The sequence below is a fragment of the Antechinus flavipes genome, chromosome 3 (assembly GCF_016432865.1).
Source record: "Antechinus flavipes isolate AdamAnt ecotype Samford, QLD, Australia chromosome 3, AdamAnt_v2, whole genome shotgun sequence".
In the NCBI taxonomy this organism is placed as follows: Eukaryota; Metazoa; Chordata; class Mammalia; order Dasyuromorphia; family Dasyuridae; genus Antechinus; species Antechinus flavipes.
Window position 1 is genome coordinate 610,263,862 of NC_067400.1, and position 20,116 is coordinate 610,283,977.

Below are 20,116 nucleotides of genomic sequence, written 5' to 3' on the forward strand. Positions count from 1 at the left end.
TTAACCAGAATTGATTACCATATTCAGGAACACTTGCTCTTCCAAGGTCATTTAAAAGTTAAGTGGGTTCCATGGCATTCTCAAATGCCACTGAGTCCTTTTATTATCTACTGGCATGATTAATTACCCAGAAACTATGTTTCTCCTACTTTTTAATGTATTACAAAAGCTTTAAAGGGTCCCAAATAAGATTCCTATTGGAAAAGTTTCAGACACAAGACAGGGCTTTCCGTGGTGTCCAAGCTTTGTCTTACTCTACCTGTCATGAGGTCACAGACTCAAGGTCAATACTCAATTAGTGCAAGCAAAGATTTACTAGGCTACAGCATGGGATTATTAGGGAAGCTAGGTGATCCAGTGGTTAGCATATTAGGTCTGGAGTTGGGGAGAACCAAGTTCAAGTGTGACTTCAAACATTTACTACCTGTCTGACTCTTGGGAAAGTCACTTTGCTTCTGTTTTCCCAACTATAAAATGGAGATAATAATAGGTACTATCTTTCAAGGGTTGTTGTGAGGATCACATGAGATAATATTAATAAAGCTCTTAGCACAGTGTCTGGCACAAAGTAGGTACTATGGCAATCTTTGGGTAATTTAATTATTTTATCAATAAGGCCTTAATAAAAGGATAGTCATCTGGTCAAGCACAATCATTTGGTCGTCTCTCAGCCCAAAGACAATCATGGAAGGTGGGTTTAGGATTTATGTGTTCTTTTGGAAGAGGAGTGACAATCAATTCTGATTGATTAACATAATCAGACGTGGATTATGTTAAACTAGGATGGGGGGGGTTGAAAGTGATATCTATAATACCCTTGGACAGAGTCTTATTTCTATACCTGAGCACCCCCAGTTTTTGAACAATCTTGGAACAAAATTTTAAACCTAAAGTTAAAAAAAATCTTTAAAAATCAAAGACTTCTCTACCTTAGATTAAATTTCCTGTAAAATTGGGTGGGGTCTGACCAAGATTGAAGAAAATTAATTCAATCTCATTATCAGTAATGTCTTTCAAGAGACTGAATTTTGAAAATCAGGATTTTAGAAGAAGAGAACTATGCATCTCCCCATATTATTGGTTATTAACAATCATTTCTCTCAGTGCTCTATAAATGCTTGTTCCCTTCTCCCCACTTAATAAACTACATGTACATACTGAGTATGATATATATGCCTACATAGATGCTCTAATTTGACATGTGAGGAAGCTAAGGACCACAAGGCTAAGTGATTTATCAAAGATCTCAGACCTATACCCTTTTTGCTGAATTCCAATCTTACATCTCCAGCGGCTTCTCAGAATCTCTTACTGAATGACCAATAGTCATCTTAAATTGAACAGATCCAAAACAAAATTCATTGCCTTACCCCCTAAAACTTCCCTTCTGCCTATCTTCTCTATTATTCTAAAGGGGAACATCCTTATTCACAATCTGGATCCTTATTCTCTTTCATCCCCATATCCAATATGGTGCCAAGGTCTGTCAATTCCACTCCCGCCACATCTCTTGTAGATTTCACCTTTGTTGCATCTTTTGTATATTTCATTTTTGTGGCATCTCTTGTATATTTCAACTCTGCAGCATCCATACATTTTTTGGTAGCATTTCTTGTAGATTTCACCTCTACAGCATCTTGTGTAGATTTCACCTTAGTGTACTTTTTGTAGATGTCACCTCTGTGGCATCTCTTACAGATTTCACTTCTGCCCATCTCTTGTAGATTTCACCTTTGTAGCATATCTTGCAGATCTCACTTCTGTAGCATCTCTTGTAGATTTCACCTTTGTAGCATCTCTTGCAGATCTCACTTCTGTAGTATTTCTTGTAGATTTCACCTCTGTAGCATCTCTTATAGATTTCACTTCTACCCATCTCTTGTAGATTTCAGCTCTGTAGCATCTCTTGTAGATCTCACTTCTGTAGCATCTCTTACAGATTTCACATCTCTAGCATCTCTCCAAAGTTCTCCTTTCCTCTGACACTGCCTCCAGTCAGGCTTCATCTCCTTGCGCCTGGACTATTACGATGGCTGCTGGGAGTGTGTATGTGGGGGGGAGTTCTCTGCCTGCCTCAGTAGCTCCCCATTCCAGTTCATCCATCCTCTGTTCAGCCACCAAAGTGATTTTCCTAAAGCACAGGTTTGATTATGTCACCTCTCCTCCCTCAATTCAATTAACTCCAGTTGTTTATCACCTCCAGGAACAAATACAAAATGCTCTGTTTGGCACTGAATATATATCTAAAACTTCTATAACCTAGCCCTTGTTCTTTTTTTCCAGTCTTACACTCTACTCTCCTAAGCTTACTCTTGCATCCAAGGACACTAGCTTCCTGGATGTTCAGTCAAGAACTGCTTAGGATATAGGTGTTTTTTAAGATTGTCCCCAAAACCTGAAATGCTCTCACTTCACCTCTGCCTTTTGGCTTCCTTTAAGTGCCAACTAAAATTCATCTTTTACAGGAAGTCTTTCCTGATCCCTCTTAATTTCAGTTACTCCTATTTATCTGTTATAATTTGTTTTGTATATACATATTTTTGTCTCCTCCATTAGCTTGTAAACTCCTTGAGGACAGGATCTATCCTTTGTCTTCTTTGTATTTCCAGTTTTTAGTACAGTGCCTGGCACATAGCAGGTGCTTAATAAACATCTATAGGTTGATTAATGTGCCAAGTTGGGAGCCATGTGCTAAGTACAAGTCCTGGGTTAGTTTGCAAACTGTTTGCTGTTTGCAAAGCAGTAAAGAAATATTGGTATTGAGTCTGTGGCCTCATGATGAGTAAAGATGAAGTTTATATATCAGAAAAGACCTGTCTCTGCAACTCTAACTTAGAATCCTTTATTACTGTTTGGTCTTTTAAGAGGTCTCTATAAAGATCAAGTATCCAACTCAAATAGAAATGGTTGAATATTTACTTAGAAAACCATAAATTAATATTAGCCATGTTGTACTGTTTTTTTATTTAATTTGTTAACCATTTCCTAAGTATATTTTAATCTGGTTCTGGCCTCACTTATCATAGTGGTGAGAGTTCTGGCCCTAGATCCAGGACTTCTGACACTAGCTTCCTCTTCTGCTGCCTCAGTTTTTTCATCTGTAAACAGTAGGGAGCTGTGGTCCCTTCCAGCAGTAGATATAGGAGAGAAGTGTGATTTACTGATGGTTGGCAAGTATTCTAGTTATTTTTTAGCTTTTTGGTACCCATTTCATTCACCCCTATCTGGGTCTGCTCTTTCATGAGCTATGGGAGGTATGCTTGTGGGAAGTAAGGCCATGCTGACCAGGGAACCTTCTGGCCAAGACCCAGCCAGGAGGAGCATCAGCCAAACATCTAAGCTGGGGGATGGAAGAACAGTGGTGACAGGCAATGTTCCTGAAAAAAGCATTCTTGCTGGTGCCCACAGGAGGCAAGGCATTATTAGCCTAATGGGAAATATCAGGGCAGGAGAGAGAGGGGCCAGGCCGTGTCAGAGAGAGCCGGAAAGCCTCGGACTCCAAGATCCAGAAACAGGTTTAAGGTCTTCCGTGGCCCAGAGATGCCTTCGCTTCTCCTTACCTTGGAGGGTAGACTCACAGCCCCAAAAGCTTGTTCCAAACACGCTCCCTTGCTGCCTAGATTCTAATGCTGGGCGGGGCCCTTGGGTGGCTGGGAGGATCCCATATCCTGCCAGGAAGGAAGAAGAATGGAATGTTGGCCTTTGGATGATGGCCTCCACCAAGCCAGTTCCAAAGCACTTTTCTTAATCTATAACTGAAAGACGTAATAAGTGGACTGGAGGATGTGGGATGAGCTCCTTAACCGGATGGGAGCTCCCAGGACTTCAGGACCCTCAGGCTGTAGCGTTAATAAGGAATTAGTGACTGAGAGCACCCAGATCAAGGATGAGAAATGTGCTCACAATGTAGGTGGTTATATAGGAAGGGAAGGATCCTAGCATAACTTTGGGGGTCACTTCTGGTGTTGGAGTGTAGGAAGGATGTTGATAAACTGAGGGCTCCTGAAGAGGGCGGCCAGGATGCTGATGGGCTTTGAGTCTGTTACATAATGATGATGGGACTGGACAGAATGGGCTCAGAGAGAAGTGCGGGTTGAGATGGAGATGGGAGAGGACAGATACCTTCCAGTATCTGAAGTGCCGGCACATGGATGAAGGATTAATGAGGCTTTTTTTGGTTTGGCCCCAGGCAGCAGAGCCAGAACCTGTGGCTGGGGGGAGCTGGGACTCAGATTTGGGCTCCATTAATACCCAGGACCAGCTTTTTGATAAGGAGAGCTGTCCCGGAGTGGAGGGTGCAGCCTCCGAAGTGGGAGGATCACTCATCTGTGGAGGCTTCAGCAGACTGGATGACTTCCTTGTATGACATTGGCACAAATCACCCAAGTGAGGAAGGTGATAGTTTATGAGTTTGATGGCCTACTAGTAGGCGGTGGGATATAAAGGAGGATATCTGGATTCTGATCCCAGTGCTCACGCTAGCTGTATGACTTTGAATTATAAGCATAATTATAATCACAATTATAATCTCATCTGATCCTCCCACAGGCAGACATTATTATTATTGCTGCTGTATAGATAAGCAAACTATGGCTGAAGTAAAGTGACTTGCCCAGAGTCACACAGCTGGTAAGCCAATAAGACAGGATGGGACACCAAAGGTTTTCGTTCCATGAACCCCTTTCAATAACAACCCCCCCAAAGTGTGGTGACCTCCTGGGGTAATGTCATGGTATTCTTTCCGATTCATTCATTTAGTGCTTACCATTTTTTGCCTCCATAACTCCAAACTGGTGCAGAAAACCAATCACATTTTGAAGCTTGTGCTCGTTTGTGGTCACCTAAATAGGCGATTATTTCCAGCTGAAGGTGGTGGGACAGCGTCCTCGGACCCCAGGCAGGGGGGAGTCTCTGTTCTCTGCACTGTCACTGCCCCCTCTAGTGGAGTCTTTGGGGGTGGCTCTGAAAGGCCTCCGGGAGCCTGGCTGACACCTGGCCCCACCGGCAACGGCTCTCCTACGCATTCAAGCACTCAGTACACTTCCATCCACCAAGTATGATTTATTTTAAATGCAAAAATAATCACATCTATTATGATTCTTCCCCACAAGGAATGAAGCCACAGGTCCTGCTGCATACACGTCACCCAAAGGGGCAGAACTGCCGAAAGTCCGTCTTCCAGGGAATGTGGAGCCGGCGGCAGTGGGAAATTTAGGGGGCGACACTGAGGTAACCCTTCCTGTCCCTCCCCCCAGTTACAGTGCAGGTCAGAAGACCAATGTCGGTATACCGTCCATACCAGCAAACCCGGTGCCACGTGGGCGACGGGGCCAGGAGAGGCCCCTCGCTCCCATCATGAAAGGAGGCCGAGCGCTTCCATTTCTGAGGAGGGAGGGATTGGGGCACAGGGAGACAGCAGCCCCTGCTTCCAACCTTCCGGCCCTCCTCTCCGCCCAGGGCTGCTGCCACGCTCCGAGAGGCAGGACAGGGGACAGAGGCCCCTCACCCCGGGTTTTCTTCCCAGATGGTGGCAGAACCTTGTGGATCAGGAGGGTGATACTGGAAAGGAGAGTGGCTGGGGAACCCAGCTGGGCATAGGTGAGAAGAGGGCCCTAGAGCCAGGCCAGGTGAGGAAGGATGGCTACCCAGCCCATCGGACAGAGGAGCGGCGCTCCTTGGGGGGCTCACTACATACACTGACGGTAACAGAAGCCAAAGCCAGATGAAGTCCTGTCTGAAAACCAGGGTGGGAAACGTGGCCCTTGGAACTTGGGGGGTTTGCTTAGAGTAGCACATGGCCCTGCAAGCAGCATTTTAAAGTCTCTCTCAGAAGGGGGGGTTCCCCATTTCTCACATCTTACAGAAGAAACTGACTTGGGGAGGGAGCACGTTACATGGGCTTGGAGGTAACCGTTATGGGTTTTCCGGGGAGACCTTCACTTGGGGGGTGTGATTCCCAGGAGGGAGGTAGTCCCAGGGAGCACCACTTAGGAGGGAGCACCACTTAGGAATAGGTATGTTGCTGCTCTGAAGGAGGAGCCCTCTAAAGAAAGTGCTCAATCAGCACCTCAGGCTGAGTCTCTGCCTGGGGAGCAAACTGGACGTTAACACAGGTTCCCAGCAGCTACCAGGATTTCAATACTTAATTTCAATAATTGCAATAATATTTCAAAAGATTTCAATAATAATTTCAAAAACTTCAATAATACCCTGCAGGAGAGCTGGACAGGAATCCTGTCCATGGATGAGAGGCAGAATCCTCTTTATCGGGAGAGGGCCAAGGTCTCAGACAGAGTAGGTGGGAACAGGCCCTGATATCAAGGGCACCCCTCACCCAACCTCTTCAGCTGATTTGAGCCGGCCTGTCATAATTCAGCACTGACCCAGGGCCCGGGTGCCACAAAATCCCGGCAGGGCTTCAGATGCCAGCACTGCCTTTGGTGAGACCCCAGAGGGACACACCGGTGCTTTGGGGGAAATCCTCTGCAGGTTGGGCTTGCCTTGCTAGAGACCCGTGAGCAGGAGCTGCTAAACTCTGCTAGTTGAATTAGATGGACACGTATAAAGTTTTCCTTAAGAGAGGCTGGAAAGGAAATAAAGGATTTTGCCCCTGACATAGCTGCAACTCACCCTGTGCTTTCCATTCCACTAAAGAACATCTCAGAGACGAGACAAAGGAGTCAGAAATTATGACGATGCTCCCTGGACTAGAAGAAGGCTTCTCCTCTTCCGCCCACCTCCCTATTTAGATATGAAAATGTATCTTTTTGCAGGGGATGAAGAAGTGGGAATCAGAATAGGCGAACGTTAATTCTATGGACTTCTTGTGTGCACCTGGACACTGTAGTGTGATTCAAAATTAAAGAAAATATTTTTTAAATTATCCCAAGTTTCTTCCCTTCTGCTTTTGATTAGGAGAGTGAGGGCAGAGTTCAGGACTTCCCCAGAGGCTACATGATTTTACTCTCATTATTTCTGATGCTTCAGGCGGTAGGTGGATCGGGAGGAGCTGAAACCAGCCCCCTCAGACACAAACCGGGCCTTCTGGTTGCCAGTGACCTCCAGGGATCACCAACGGTTCCTCCAAAGGCCGATTCTCAGCTCCGTGACGGCCAAGGCCAAGCTCGGCGGAAACGGGCAAGAGGAAACGAGGATTCCGAGCGGGGCTGAAGCAGCGGGGAGGGCACGCGCTGGGAGGGTTTTCTCCACTGGCTGCTGAGAGCGGGAGGGTCGCCTGGGCCCGCCTCCCCCCGCTAGGGAAGGTCCAGCAGGGTGTGCTCCTCGAAGAGTTTCTGGGTGATCTGGTAGACCTGGCAGATGAAGGGCATGGCTTCGTTCAGCATCTCCACGGCCTCCTCGGGGGGACCCACGTTCATGGTCTCCAGGAAGGCGTTCCGGGAGGGCAGCGTGCAGAAGGCCACCGTGACGGCCTTGCGGATGAGCCAGGGGTGGTAGTTGGCCAGGGTGGTGTTGTAGGAGTCCGTGCAGAGCACCGAGGTCTTGCAGTCCTCCTGGCTAGTCCTGAGCCCCTCCAGGAACATCTGCAGCCAGTGCAGGGCCCGGTGCAGGCGGAGGATGGTGCGGCAGCCGGACTCGGGGTGCTCGGAGCGCTTCTGGAGGTCCACCAGCTTATTCTCCATCTCGTACTGCACCATGGCCTGAAGGCTGGCGTAGTGGTCCTTCTGGTCGCTGCTGCGGAACCTCTCCATGATCTGGATTTTGGCGATCACGTCCTTGGAGATGAAGGAGAAGATGGTGCCGAGGTTGTTCAGGAACCTGCATTTTCAAGACCAAACACAGCGTCGCTGGGCCGGAGGAACCTTGTCTCGGCAACTCTCTGAGAGGGGCCAGCTCCCCACTGGGAAAAGGGGGCCTGGTTCTCCCACTGGGGAAAGGGGCCCATTCCAGCCTGCCAAGAGCCGAGGGCAAAGGTTCTATCCCAAGGGGATCGCTGGGCCAGATTGCCACAGAAACACAATCAGCTGAAGCAACCAGGGAGGGAGTGGGCAGTGGCAAAGCAGGTATTCTGGTGCTCAGGGCAAGGGTCACCCACAGTAACAATAGAAAATACTTGAGGGACACAGGTCATCTAAATTCTAAAGCAAAACGCCACTTCCAAAATCAAAACAGCCCAACCTTGTGCAGCTGCTTCCCTCTCCCGGGAAGGGGGCGCAGTGACTGCTCGGACCGCCGGTATGGTGCCAGGAAAGCAGGGCCCCTCGGGCCAGCCCCTCAGCCATACCCTGGGGCACCTAACACGCTAGGAGGGCTCCCCTATGTGTGCCTACATGCCGAGCCTCCGGGCCAGCGGAGAATCCAGTCCCTGGTGTTGTAAAATACTTGGAAGGAATGTGGAGCCGCTGCCCCGCCAAGCCTGCCCACGTTGGTGGCCCTCACCTCGAAGCCTCTTCCCATAGAGGCCGTGTGACACTCGGGCCTCCCCCCCTCCCCCCCAAGGACATGTGTGGCCTCCTCCCCACACAAGAGAATAACGACAGCTCAGTCTGTAGAGCACTGCCTGCCAGGCACTGCACTAAACGCTTTATAGTTAGCTCATCTGGGCTACCCAGTAGGCACATTCTATTACTATGCCCATTTTGCAGATGAGGAAACAGAGGCAAACATGTGAGTTTCTCAGGGTCACGCAGACAGTAAGGGTCTGAGTCTGGATCTGAACTCAGGTCACCCCCACTCCCGCCTGGAATGTCACCCAGGAGCCCCAGCAGCACGAGCTCCCCCCGGCCCGCAGACCCACCACTCACCTGACCAGTCCTTTCCAGCCAGTAATATAGGGGTCCATGAGAACCTCTTCTTTTTCGTTCAGGCATTGCTTGAAGCTGACCAGCACGACCTTCAGGTTAAAGTCAGCCTGCTCATCAGCCATGGCCCCCCGCAACCTGAAACACAGGGAGGGTCTCTGGGTGATCACGCGTCCGGCCTAGGAGGACTGGCTGGGACGGAAGACCCGAGGCAATAAATCCTGTTTCTCCGCAGCTGCTCTGACTCAGCCCGGCTGCTTCAGGAGCCCTATCTAATGCCCTATCAGCTGGCTCCCAAGAAGCCTCACCAAGGCCAGCCCGCTCGCCCACTCTGCCAGTGGCTGGACCAGGCTGATGGGAGGGGCCCACCTGGAAAATGGGCCCTGCCCTGGAATTTCCCGGGAACCTGCATTCCTTGCCTACCCTCGCATCTTTCCATGCTAGAACTGAGTCCAATTTCCTGGGCGGAACAGGGAATGGACCAGAAATTATTCAGACAATAGAGATTGTCTCTGATGCACAGGAAGGTAGGAAGGAGGGGAGGGAGGTAACCACTCATGCCGAAGCTTTCCACAGAGCTAAGGGCTGTTTGTGATGCTCCAGTTTGTTAGCCGTGAGTGGTTCCCTTATCCCCAGACTATGAGCTCTCTAACGGAAGCTCACGTCTCACACTTTTGGGTCTCCTGATTACCCAGTGTGGCCCAGAACACAAAGCTGCCATTCAGTGTGACTTTTTTAGAGGCAATTGGGGTTAAGTGACTTGCCCAGGGTCACACAGCCAGGACGTGTTAAGTGTCTGAGGCCAAATTCGAACTCAGGTCCTCCTGACTTCAGGCCTGGGGCTCTAGCTAGCTCCCCCTCAGTATGACTTCTGACGGCTGCCCTGCGTGATTAAGGTCAACAAAGGAGGACGAGAACAGATTTAGGAATGGGGACCAAAAGTAGATGATTCCAGAGACGGGGAGATGGAGGGCGGCCAATGAAAGGTCTTGATGCTGGGAGTTAGGCGACCTCATTGACTCTTAGCTGCTGACTGTTTTCCCTCCGGTTCTCAGTTCTCCTATCTGTAAAATGAGACCCTGGGATGAGGATCCGTAGGCGACCTATTGTCCGCTACAGTCCACTTCTCTCCCAGCTCAGACGGCTTAGTGCTCAACGGCACACGGAGGCACCGTGCAAGTAGCTTTGTGCTTCCTCCCGACGGAGAACGAAACCGGCCCGAGAAGGAAAATGCTGGTGGGGTTTCCTGATCCTTGGCCCCGTCTCCACCAGACAGAGAAAAGGAAACCGAAAGGTTTTGCGCAGGCTGAGCGGCTGCGGTTACACACAGCTGAGACGGAGGGGCCTGGCTCAGTCCCTGAGAGGTAGGGCCCACACCCCCTCCGGACGTGGCCCTGACTCTGTTATGATTATGCTTCTGCTGTAAATATTTGTCAGTCTCAAGGTCGGGGATGAGGAGCAGGAAGGAGGAAGGGAGCGGGGAGGGGAAGAGCGGACACACAGCCTGGAAGGCGGCTCCCGAGGGCGTCTGCCTGGCTCACAGAAAGGCTCTGAAGGCACCAGCAGCGGCCCCCAGCTCACTCTCCCCTTCCTTTAATCCATCACTTCCCACGAGCCACAATAAACCTCGAGGGGCAGCCTCTGACTCAGCACAGGGCGGCCTGCAGGGGCTCCTGTGCCCCTTCCAGGGAAGGAAGCAGACCCAACCACAGTGACACAGCAGGGCTCACTCACCAGAGAGAGATGGGCAAGGTCACGGGGAGGGGATCCCAGGCTCTTATTCCTGGTGCTTCTGTCGCTGCCTCTGGGTCCTAGAGTCACATCCTTGAAAAGCAGACACAAGAGGGGCAGAACATCAGCTCTGCATCTGGGCTGAGATGGCCAGGCGGCCTGGGAAGGCTGCGGACCCTCTCATGCTGTCCGATGCATAAAATGCCTACCTCACAGAAGAATCCCTAAGTGTATGCAAATGGATGCACAGGAAATATGCATATATGCAACATGTAAAAATACATGCAGTATAAACACATAGTCATAACTATAAATACGTAAGTGCAATTAGCAATCATGATGTTAAAGTCTGAACCCTTTATTTCAACGGCAACCCCCTGACAGACGGGGAAACTGAGGCTCGGAGGTCACCCGGCGCGTCTGGACAGTGAGTGGCGCCCCTGGACCGTGACTCGGGGTCCCTTCCCCGGCAGCGCGGGGGAGTCTGGAGGTGGGGGACCTCATGACCCCGGCTCTTGATTTAGACAGCCCCCCCAAGCAAAGCTAACGCCCGCCTGCAGCACCCCGATTCCCCGGCATCTCAGAGCCGGCTCCCGCCCCCTCCCACCCGGCCCGGCCCACCTCCTCACTCTCACCTGCACCTTACTCACCTGAAGCTTCCTTAGACTGCAGGTTCCCGACCCGTCCTCAATCCCTTCCAATCACCGCCAAGTCCCGCCCCCGAGTCCCCGCCCCCGCCTGATTGGCTGCGACGGTATCCAAAGGAAAGCGGGCAGAGAGCGCCGGCCCAGGAGGGCGGGTCCTTGGCTCAGGGAGGCCGGCTCATAGGCTGGAGTTGCGCCTGCGCAATGGCTTCGAGTCATTGCCGCTGTTCCCGCCTCTCGCGCAAGCGCAGGGCCTTGGTGCTCGCTGTGAGTACGGAAGCTTGTGCGGGTTGGCTCGTGGAGGGCTGAGGTGGGGAGAGGGAAAAATTGGGGGCCCTCGCCGCGGGAATGGGGAGAGGAGGGCCGGCGGATTTCCCCTCGGAGCCTGGAAGTCTCACTCCGCCTTGGCTCCGTCTTCAGCGGCGCCGTGCCCGGGGTGGGGGCGGGGGGCGCCGAAGGGTTAGTTTCCCTCGGGCGGGCGCCGTGAACTCCATCCTTACCTGCCCGTTGTCTGCGGGCGAGTGACGTCACCACGGGCGAGCAATGCTCTGCAAGCTCGGGCGGCCTCCTGGACCAGTGGCTTGGGCTTGGCCTAGGGATCTCCCAGCAGAGCCTGCCGTGGCTTTGGATCGCAGTGCCGGAGAGCTCGGGGGACTCCATTCTGGCATCATAGAGTTTAGGGCTAGAAGGGCCCTTAAAAGCTTCTCACACATCTTTCTCTTCCTGCCCCACTTTACAAATGAGGAGACTGAGTCCCCGAGATGTTGTGAAATTTGCTTACGGCCAGCCAGTCAGGGACTAGACCCGTCTCCCGGCTCAGAGAGTGACTTGCGCAGAGTCCCACAGGTAGTAGGTAGCAGAGCCAAGATTTGAACCCAGATCCCTTGATGCTACGTTGCTTTCTGTATGATTTGTCGAAGCTCTTTTGAGAAGCGGCTTCTGCTGCAGCTACTCCGGGGCCACGTTGCCCAGGAGGAGGCTGTATTTCAAGGGATGGCTATTATATCTTTCTTAAGTTATTTTTGAGGCAGGAAAACACCCCCTGACTATAACTAGTCGTAGTTATTTCTTGTAGCTTCCTGTGCAACAGCCACGTAAAGAGGAAGTGTGATGATGTACTGGGTAAAGCAGTGGATTAGGCCCTCAAAGCCTTCACACTCAAGACTTGTGCTTTACTACCCCATTATCTTTGTGGCTCTGGTGATTTCTAAGGTTCCTTCCCCGTGTAAGCCCTCTGAGGGAGCTGGGCTGTACAATTTTGGTGCCCCCTATTTTAAAAAGGAAGAAAGAAATCAAGTGATTTAGGATCTAGAATCGTCTCCAAGGTTAAGATAGTGATAGTGGTATGCTTTACCCTCCAGAGACTTCAGAGTAAGGCAGACCCCCCAGTAATTCAGCTAATAACTAGAACTGAGGAAACCTTGCTCGGTTTGGGGAGGGGGCTTATCCCCATCTCAGCCCCTACTTCATAGTCATTGTAGAAAGTTACATCTTTCTGTGTCGGTCTCTTTCCTTTTAGAAGTTATGACATCCAGACCTGTGTAACCTCAGAGACCCGTGCTTTGGAGACGTTGCTCTGTGGTGACCTGGATCTAGTCTGATGAAGCGCTGAGAAATTGACCACTCAAGATGCCAGAGATTAAAGTCACTCCCTTGGGTAAGTTAAAGAAGTTAATAATTTGATTTAAAAGAAGAAAAGTTTTCCAGGTCAAATCAACAAAACTTTATAGTAATGAACTTGGAAGCTCGAATATTCTCTGCAAGAGAATACATCAGACACAAGTTAGCTCTTTGTTCTTTGCTCAGTTCATTTTGAACACTTTTACGTGTCCATTAGTGGTGGGGAGCTGCGTGTGTGACTAGAGACTCATTGATGCTTTCCTTTGCTGGGCAGTGTTATAAACAAGACTTTTTTCTGATTTATGTTTTCCTTTGGCTTTTGGCAAAAGGAATTCTTCCCTCAGGAGGGACACAGTTGGCATTGTGGGAAATTAGCCCCAAAATATGTAGGACAGTGAGAGAGAATTCATTTTGAGGGCAAAACATTTTAGGGCAGATTATTCAGAGGAGAGAGCTGGAAGAATCAGAGAAGACTTCCTGGAGGAGGTAATGGGATGTGAATTGGGGATTAAAGGGGGAGACTATGTCAGGTCAGAAGAATAGGGGGCCATGCGTGTTGGACTGGAGCCAAGCTTGTGAAGGGCAGTGAATGCTTCCCTTATCTCGGAGTGGGAGTCGAGGACACCTCCTGGGAGGAGGGAGAGCAGGGCTTAGACATTCAGTAACAGAACATCCTTGGGAGACACGGCTCTCCATGGGGAGGTAAAGTGGTTCGGGGCCCCTAGCACGCCACTAGGGGGTGCTCACCACTGAGTTTGCAGGAAGGGACCAGGACGTCCAGTGTAACGATGTGACTTCTCTGAGACAGTTCTGTTCCCGGATTGATTCTTTGAGTTTTTGATACATCTTTAAAAATGACTCTTAAAGGGATTTGACTTCTTAGGCCCTCCAGACGTGATGGGTACAATCTTCAGCCTTTGAATAGGAAGGTGCTGGGCCTATGATCGGGACTTTTTCTCAGCTCCCATTGGTCAGTATTGATGCCGTCTCCCTCCTTCCCTGAGGCTCTGCTGAGCTCCAGCTGTGTGCAGAGGCCTGGGCTGGGTGCTGGGGGAGATAGGGAGTTTGGGTGATACCCTTGTGGAGCTCCTAGTCTGGTGGGAAAATGCCCCCAAACCTGTGGCTTTGTGTGGTCCTCTTCTGTAGTGTTGGCGACAGTGGCGGAAAAGGGGGCAAACTGAGCCTCAGTGTTAGACTGTCTGTCATCATTCATTGGTGGCTAAGGGTTTATACATGAGACCTTGTCCCTTGACCAGTGAGGATGCGATCCTGGAAGAAAGGAGCCTGCCGGGCCCCGGCTGCTCCCCGTCGGGGAGACCAGAAAGTGGATGTTGGGTGGTAGCTGGCAGAGGAAGGAGAAGCATCAGAGGAAACTAATCCCCTGAACCCTCGGAGCCTTGGATGTGCGCTGGCCAGGGCAGCGACAGCAGTTTGTGCACCAGAGTCAGTGCAGAAGGGGAGCTTAGAAAGCCCCTTGAGTGAATCAGCGGGGGTGGGGGTGGGGGGTTGGTCTTCAGGGGCTTGAAAGCAGAAGTGCAAACCATGATGTAGGATAAAAGATGAGCGTCCACAGGCCAGTTGTTCATACAGAAGCCTCACACTAAAATGCCTTTTTTATTTTTTCCTTTTTCGAAAAATATTTTGAAGTTATTTCAGTGTTTACGTTACGTACCTTAGGCATGTGATGGTGTAGCGGAGCTGACCTCAAATACTTAGTGGCTGGGTAACTCATGGCAAGCCCTTTAACCTCAGTCTGCCTCAGTTTCCTCAACTGTAAAATGGGGGTGATAGCAGCACCTAATGGCCAGTGTTGTTGTGAGGACCAAATGAGCTCTTTGTAAATCGCTGAGAACAGTGCCTGGCACATAGGAGGCACCCCAGAAATGCTCATTCCATGACTCTTGTTTCGTCCTTCCCAAATGAGACTTCTTCTATGACAAAGAAAACCAACCTGCACTAACCTGGGCCCATAGCTAATAGAATTTACAAAACCCCACGCCCATTTCCCCTATGTGTCACACAGAAGGAGAGATGGAGTTCATCATCTCTTCTCTGGACCCAAGACTGATCATTATAATTGTAGCATTTGGGCTTGTTTTATTGTTCTTTTTGTTTGCAAGGTTCCTAGACATTGTGGCTGTTTTCCTGGTTCGTCTTACTTTGCATCTGTTTATACAAGTCTTTTCCTGCTTTTCTGATTTTCATGAATTTGTCATGTGTATCACATATCACAGTTCAATCAGCCTCTATTTGATGGTCACCTATTGGTTCCAGTTTTTTGCTACCACAAAAAGTAGCATTATGAATATTTTGGCAAATATGACATATTCCTTTCCTTGACTTCTTTGACTTCTTAGGCCCCTCCAGACATTACCAATACAATCTTCAACCTTTGAATAGGAAGAAGCTGTGTCTATAATCAGGACTTTTTCTCACCTTCCATTGATCAGTAGTTAATGCTGTCTCCTCCGATTTGTCCTCCAGTGGGGTTTCATGAATGCTTTTTTTAAAGTGTAATGTGTGTGAACACCAATAGCACTATGGAAATGGCAGAAGATTGTACAAAGTACTTCCTAAAATAGTGAGAAGCAAAAGAAGTAAAAAAAAAAAAGTTTACAAAATATATTACAAAAGCCGAACCAAGCTAGATTAGCCCAGGAGCTTAATTTAAGGATGAAAGTGGAAGGAAAATAAGATAGACCCATAATTAAAAAGCTCTGTGAAGATCAACATAACAAACTTTTTTTAAATCGATGACCATGGAGCCATTGCATTTGAACTCAAAATCAGTCTCTGGCACTAATTACATCAGGAAGTTGAAGGGCACCAGAAAAACAAAGAGGGACTAAACAGCATCCAAGGATGAAGTCTCTGCAGGAAATGACATGATTCTGAGAGGTATCTAAAAGGAGAGAGGATACCAAGTACCAGGAAAAAATAGGGAAGACAATTAAAAACGATCAATAATGAAAGATTTACAAACCTGCTTTCCCTTTCCTATAAAAATCTGAGAATATTCCATCCATACATTGAAGAAATCCATTTTTTATATTAGCTTTTTATTTTCAGAATACATGCAAAGATAATTTTCAAGATTCATCCTTGCAAAATCTTGCGTCCCAAATTTTTCTCCCTTCTCCCACCTCCTCTCCTAGACAGCAGTAATCCAATGTAGGTTAAACATGTGCACTAATCATAGAAGACATCCTTAATGAAGACTTAAGAAGGGACTAGGCAGGTTTTTCTAACTGGTATTCTGTATTAGATCACATTTCTAGAGTTATACAATTGCCTGAAAGGTACAGAGAATACAAAATCTCAGGAGACTTATTTTGTTTGTAGGTGATCTTGAAAAAACACAATCTGATAGAAACAATCTACTGCTTTAAATGCTGTCCTGTAATGAGCATAGATCCTGTATATATGTCAGAATTGTGCAAGATTTGTTGAAGGAAGTAACAACAAAAATAATGTTGTTCTGGAACCCTCTGACGACCATTTCAGATGGAAGGCTCTCACCTAGGGTCTTGCTACTCTTCTAGGGAACATTCAGTGCAGAAGCCTAATGGAAGGGAGTCTTTCTCTGTGAGTCCCAGGTACTGGAAACCCACGAACCTTCGGCTGGTCATCTTGACAAGCTGGGCCTGTTCTTGCTCTGGTCACCCTGTAGCTGAATGACTTCTCTGTATTCTGGATGCTTAAGAACAGCACCAGTGCAGGCAAATTTCTTCTTGAATGCCTTCACTAGATTTTTTTATTTAATCATCAGCCATCCCTTGGGTGGTAGTGAGGGTCTTCCTGCCTTTGCTGCTGAATTCTTAGATGGATATAATCCTCAGTTCCAGCAGGAAGCAGCTCCTCATCTTTACTTGCATCAGCAAAAGAGTCAGAAGAATGGAAGTTCTGGATAGCAGACATGATACGATTCCTTTTTCTTAGAGGAAATGGCTTGCGGAAGGTAGTGGTGGAAGAAGGTGGGCCCCCATCCCCCCTCATGGTTGAGCTTCGGGAAATGAGGAGTCTCCCCGGGGAGAGGCTCAGTGACTGGAGGGAGGAAGTCTTTCCCCCCATCTCCTGTCCTCATCCCAGGGGTCTCCAGTATCCTTATTCATAATCCCTTTAGTACCTATCTTGCAGGATTTCAGTCTTTTCAGGCTCCTCTCTAGAACACCTAAGCTATATTTGGAGACAGTCACACCCTTGGCAAGCTTTACTCCGAAATTTCCTTGTCTGATCGTAATTTTGATATCATCATTTTTCTTTATGCCTTATGACCCTTACCCTTATTCCCAGACCCCCATTCCCTCTGCCTCCGCTATCATTCTGGCACCAACTACATTCTTCTCCCTTCCTTGCTCAGTGTCTGGGTATGCTGGCCTTTGACTTGTCATTTATTCCTTGCCAAAGACCAAACCTGAATTACTCCTACTACTCACCTCCTCTCATACAGTGTTGTTCTTATCTACATATCGCATATGAAAAACAGCATTAAATGAAGTCATCAGACTGCTGACTTAGCCACTAGAAAGTTATATAACTTTCTTTACATGTTTTATTTTTTCCCAAGTAAAAAATATTTTTAAATATGTTCTCTTCATCTACTCCCTCTGGTAAACATTTTTTTTTTTAATAATTTTTTATTGATAGAACGCATGCCAGGGTAATTTTTACAGCATTATCCCTTGCATTCATTTCTGTTCCGATTTTACCCCCCCCTCCCTCCACCCCTTCCCCGAGATGGCAAGAGTCCTTTACATGTTGAATGGGTTGCAGTATATCCTAGATACAATATATGTGTGCAGAACCAAATAGTTTTCTTGTTGCACAGGGAGAATTGAATTCAGAAGGTATAAATAACCCGGGAGGAAAAACATAAATGCAAGCAGTTTACATTCATTTCCAGTGTTCTTTCTCTGGGTGTAGCTGCTTCTGTCCATCTTTGATCAATTAAGGCTCTCTTTATCGAAGAGGTCCACTTCCATCGGAATACATCCTCAAACAGTATCATTGTTGAGGTATATAATGATCTCCTGGTTCTGCTCATTTCACTCAGCAAGTCTCGCCAGTCCTCTCTGTATTCATCCTGCTGATCGTTCCTTACAGAACAATAATATTCCATAATGTTCATATACCACAATTTACTCAACCATTCTCCAATTGATGGACATCCTTTCATTTTCCAGCTTCTAGCCACTACAAACAGGGCCGCCACAAACATTTTGGCACATAGAGGTCCCTTTCCCTTCTTTAGTATCTCTTTGGGGTATAAGCCCAGTAGAAACACTGCTGGATCAAAGGGTATGCACAGCTTGATAACTTTTTGAGCATAGTTCCAAATTGCTCTCCAGAATGGCTGGATGTGTTCACAATTCCACCAACAATGTATCAGTTTCCCTGTTTTCCCACATCCCCTCCAACATTCCCCATTATCTTTCCCTGTCATTCTAGTCTGGTAAACATTTTTTAAAAATTCTCCTCAAATAAATCCCCCCATATAGCTGCGTAGTCTGGCACAATAAATTTCCACATTAGCCATGTCTGAAAATATATGTCTCTGCATTTCACTTTGCATTTTTTTGTCAGAAAGTGAATAGTATATTTCATCTTCATTCTTTTGTATTAGTAGTACTTATTATTGTTGGCCAAAATTCTAAATCTTTCAGTGTTTTTTATAAGTTATCATTGAATAGATTTCCTCGTAATTCTTCTCACTTAGCTTTGTATCAGTTGATAAAGCTTCCTATGGAATTGTTGTACTCATTTTTTATGGAATGAGAAAATCCCATTACATTCATAAACCACAATTTGTTTAACCATCTCCCTTTTAAGGAGAACCTCCTTAATTTTGAGACGACTCTAAAAAGATCTTCTCTAAGTGTATTCCGTGCATATCACTCCTTTTCCTCTTTATCTTTTTTAGTGATATTGCTGGATGAAAGAAGATGCACATTTTCATGACTTTCCAGAATAGCTGGCCTAATTGACAACTCCACCAACAATGCACTAATGTAACTATTGCCCTATAACTTCGGCCATTTTCCTTCCCTCATCTTGGCCAGTCTGAGGGGGATGAGGTAGAATTGTTATTATTTTCATTTCTCTAATAATTAGTGAATGACAAATATTTTTCACATGATTATAAACAATTTGAATTGTGTCCTTTGCAACCTGCCTTTTTAATATCCTTTTGACTATTTTGGGGGAATTGTTTCTTTTTTACAGGGTGTCCCAAAATGTTTTAAACTATGCTAAGTCCTTTGAGACATGCTGTATGTTTTGGAAATGAGATCTTTAACAAGAACCAGATGTTACAAAGGATTTCCCTCTTTAATTACTTTTTCCCTTCTGATTTTCTACTATATTAGATTTGTTTGTGCAAAAATTTTAAAATTTTATTTGGTTAAACCTGTCCTTTTTATCTTGTGTGATATTCTCTATTCTTGGTTTAGTCATGAACTCTTTCTACATCCATAAATCTGAAGAGCCATTTCTTGCTCCTCTGACTTGTCACTTTAAATATCTAAACAATTTATCCATTTGGAGTTTTTCTTGGTGTATGGTTTGACGTGTTGGTCTAGCCCTAATTTCTGCCAGAAATGCTTGCCTATTTTCGGCAATTTTTGTCAAGTAGTGGGTCCTTGCCGTAGTTCCTGGCCGGGTCTTTGGGTCTCTCAGACACTGAGCTGCTGACTTGGTTTGCTTGTGGGTGGTGTGTGCCCTGATTGCCCACACTCTTTGTGTTGCCCTGGCTCTGTGACCCAGGTCTTCTGGGACCGGCCATCCTCCCCCAGGAGCTCCTGCAGGAGGCTTTCCCACTGAGTCCTCCTGGCTGCTAAAGCCCGCCCCCTTTGCACCCCTTCATCTGCACCTGGTTGTGTGCACCTTGGTTTGAATCTCCACTCTTTGTCAGAGCCTCAGCACTTAGCCTGATGCCCGGCACATGACTGATTCCATCAAGGTTTCATAGCCTGTGGTCCTGGGAACTTGTTTGGGGAAAATGCCGCTTTTTTATCTTCACTCAATCCGGGTGAAAGTTAGTATTTTATTCAGTTCTTTAAAAACCTTATTCTGCAGAGGAGTCCACAGACTCCCCTTGACGGGCCGAGGGCATCTGTGACCTGGCAAAGCTGAGCCCCCCAGATGTTCTTGTTGGTGGGTGATGTCTTGGCTGCATTGAGCCTCCTCAGAAAAATTGGTCGTCACCCAGCATTCAGCCTCGCCCTCCCCACAGGAAGTAAACAAGCAAACAGAGAATTCGGGCTTTACTGTTGGGATTCTAACTTGGAGACACAGTTGGCCAGAAAACCCGCAGAACTGGCCCGTCATGCCGTAGATCTTTTTTTTTTTTTTAAATAACTTTTT

General features: G+C 47.5%; 2 protein-coding genes across 4 annotated transcripts in view; one reads left to right on the plus strand and one right to left on the minus strand.

Annotated features, from left to right (window-relative positions):
• Positions 1–5,046: 5,046 nt before the first annotated feature.
• Positions 5,047–11,228, minus strand: CPTP (ceramide-1-phosphate transfer protein). Of its 2 annotated transcripts, XM_051988843.1 has the most exons (4): positions 11,141–11,228; positions 10,494–10,583; positions 8,763–8,897; positions 5,047–7,776 (listed from the first exon to the last, which is right to left on the minus strand). In XM_051988843.1, the coding sequence occupies exons 3-4, from the start codon at positions 8,882–8,884 to the stop codon at positions 7,254–7,256; spliced, it is 645 nt and encodes a 214-aa protein (XP_051844803.1). In that variant the 5' UTR covers positions 8,885–8,897; positions 10,494–10,583; positions 11,141–11,228; the 3' UTR covers positions 5,047–7,253. The 2 variants fall into 2 exon arrangements, with proteins under 2 accessions (XP_051844803.1, XP_051844802.1); XM_051988842.1 differs by lacking the exon at positions 11,141–11,228 and having other exon boundaries at positions 10,494–10,702.
• A 124-nt stretch (positions 11,229–11,352) lies between these two features.
• Positions 11,353–20,116, plus strand: part of INTS11 (integrator complex subunit 11) — a 28,979-nt gene continuing 20,215 nt past the window's right edge. The window contains exons 1-2 of one of the 2 annotated variants that reach the window (XM_051988844.1): positions 11,353–11,401; positions 12,654–12,791. In XM_051988844.1, coding sequence (XP_051844804.1) covers positions 12,764–12,791 — 28 coding nt within the window. In that variant the 5' untranslated portion in view covers positions 11,353–11,401; positions 12,654–12,763. Of the gene's footprint in view, positions 11,445–12,653; positions 12,792–20,116 lie in introns of both variants that reach the window. The other variant, XM_051988845.1, reaches the window with a different exon arrangement.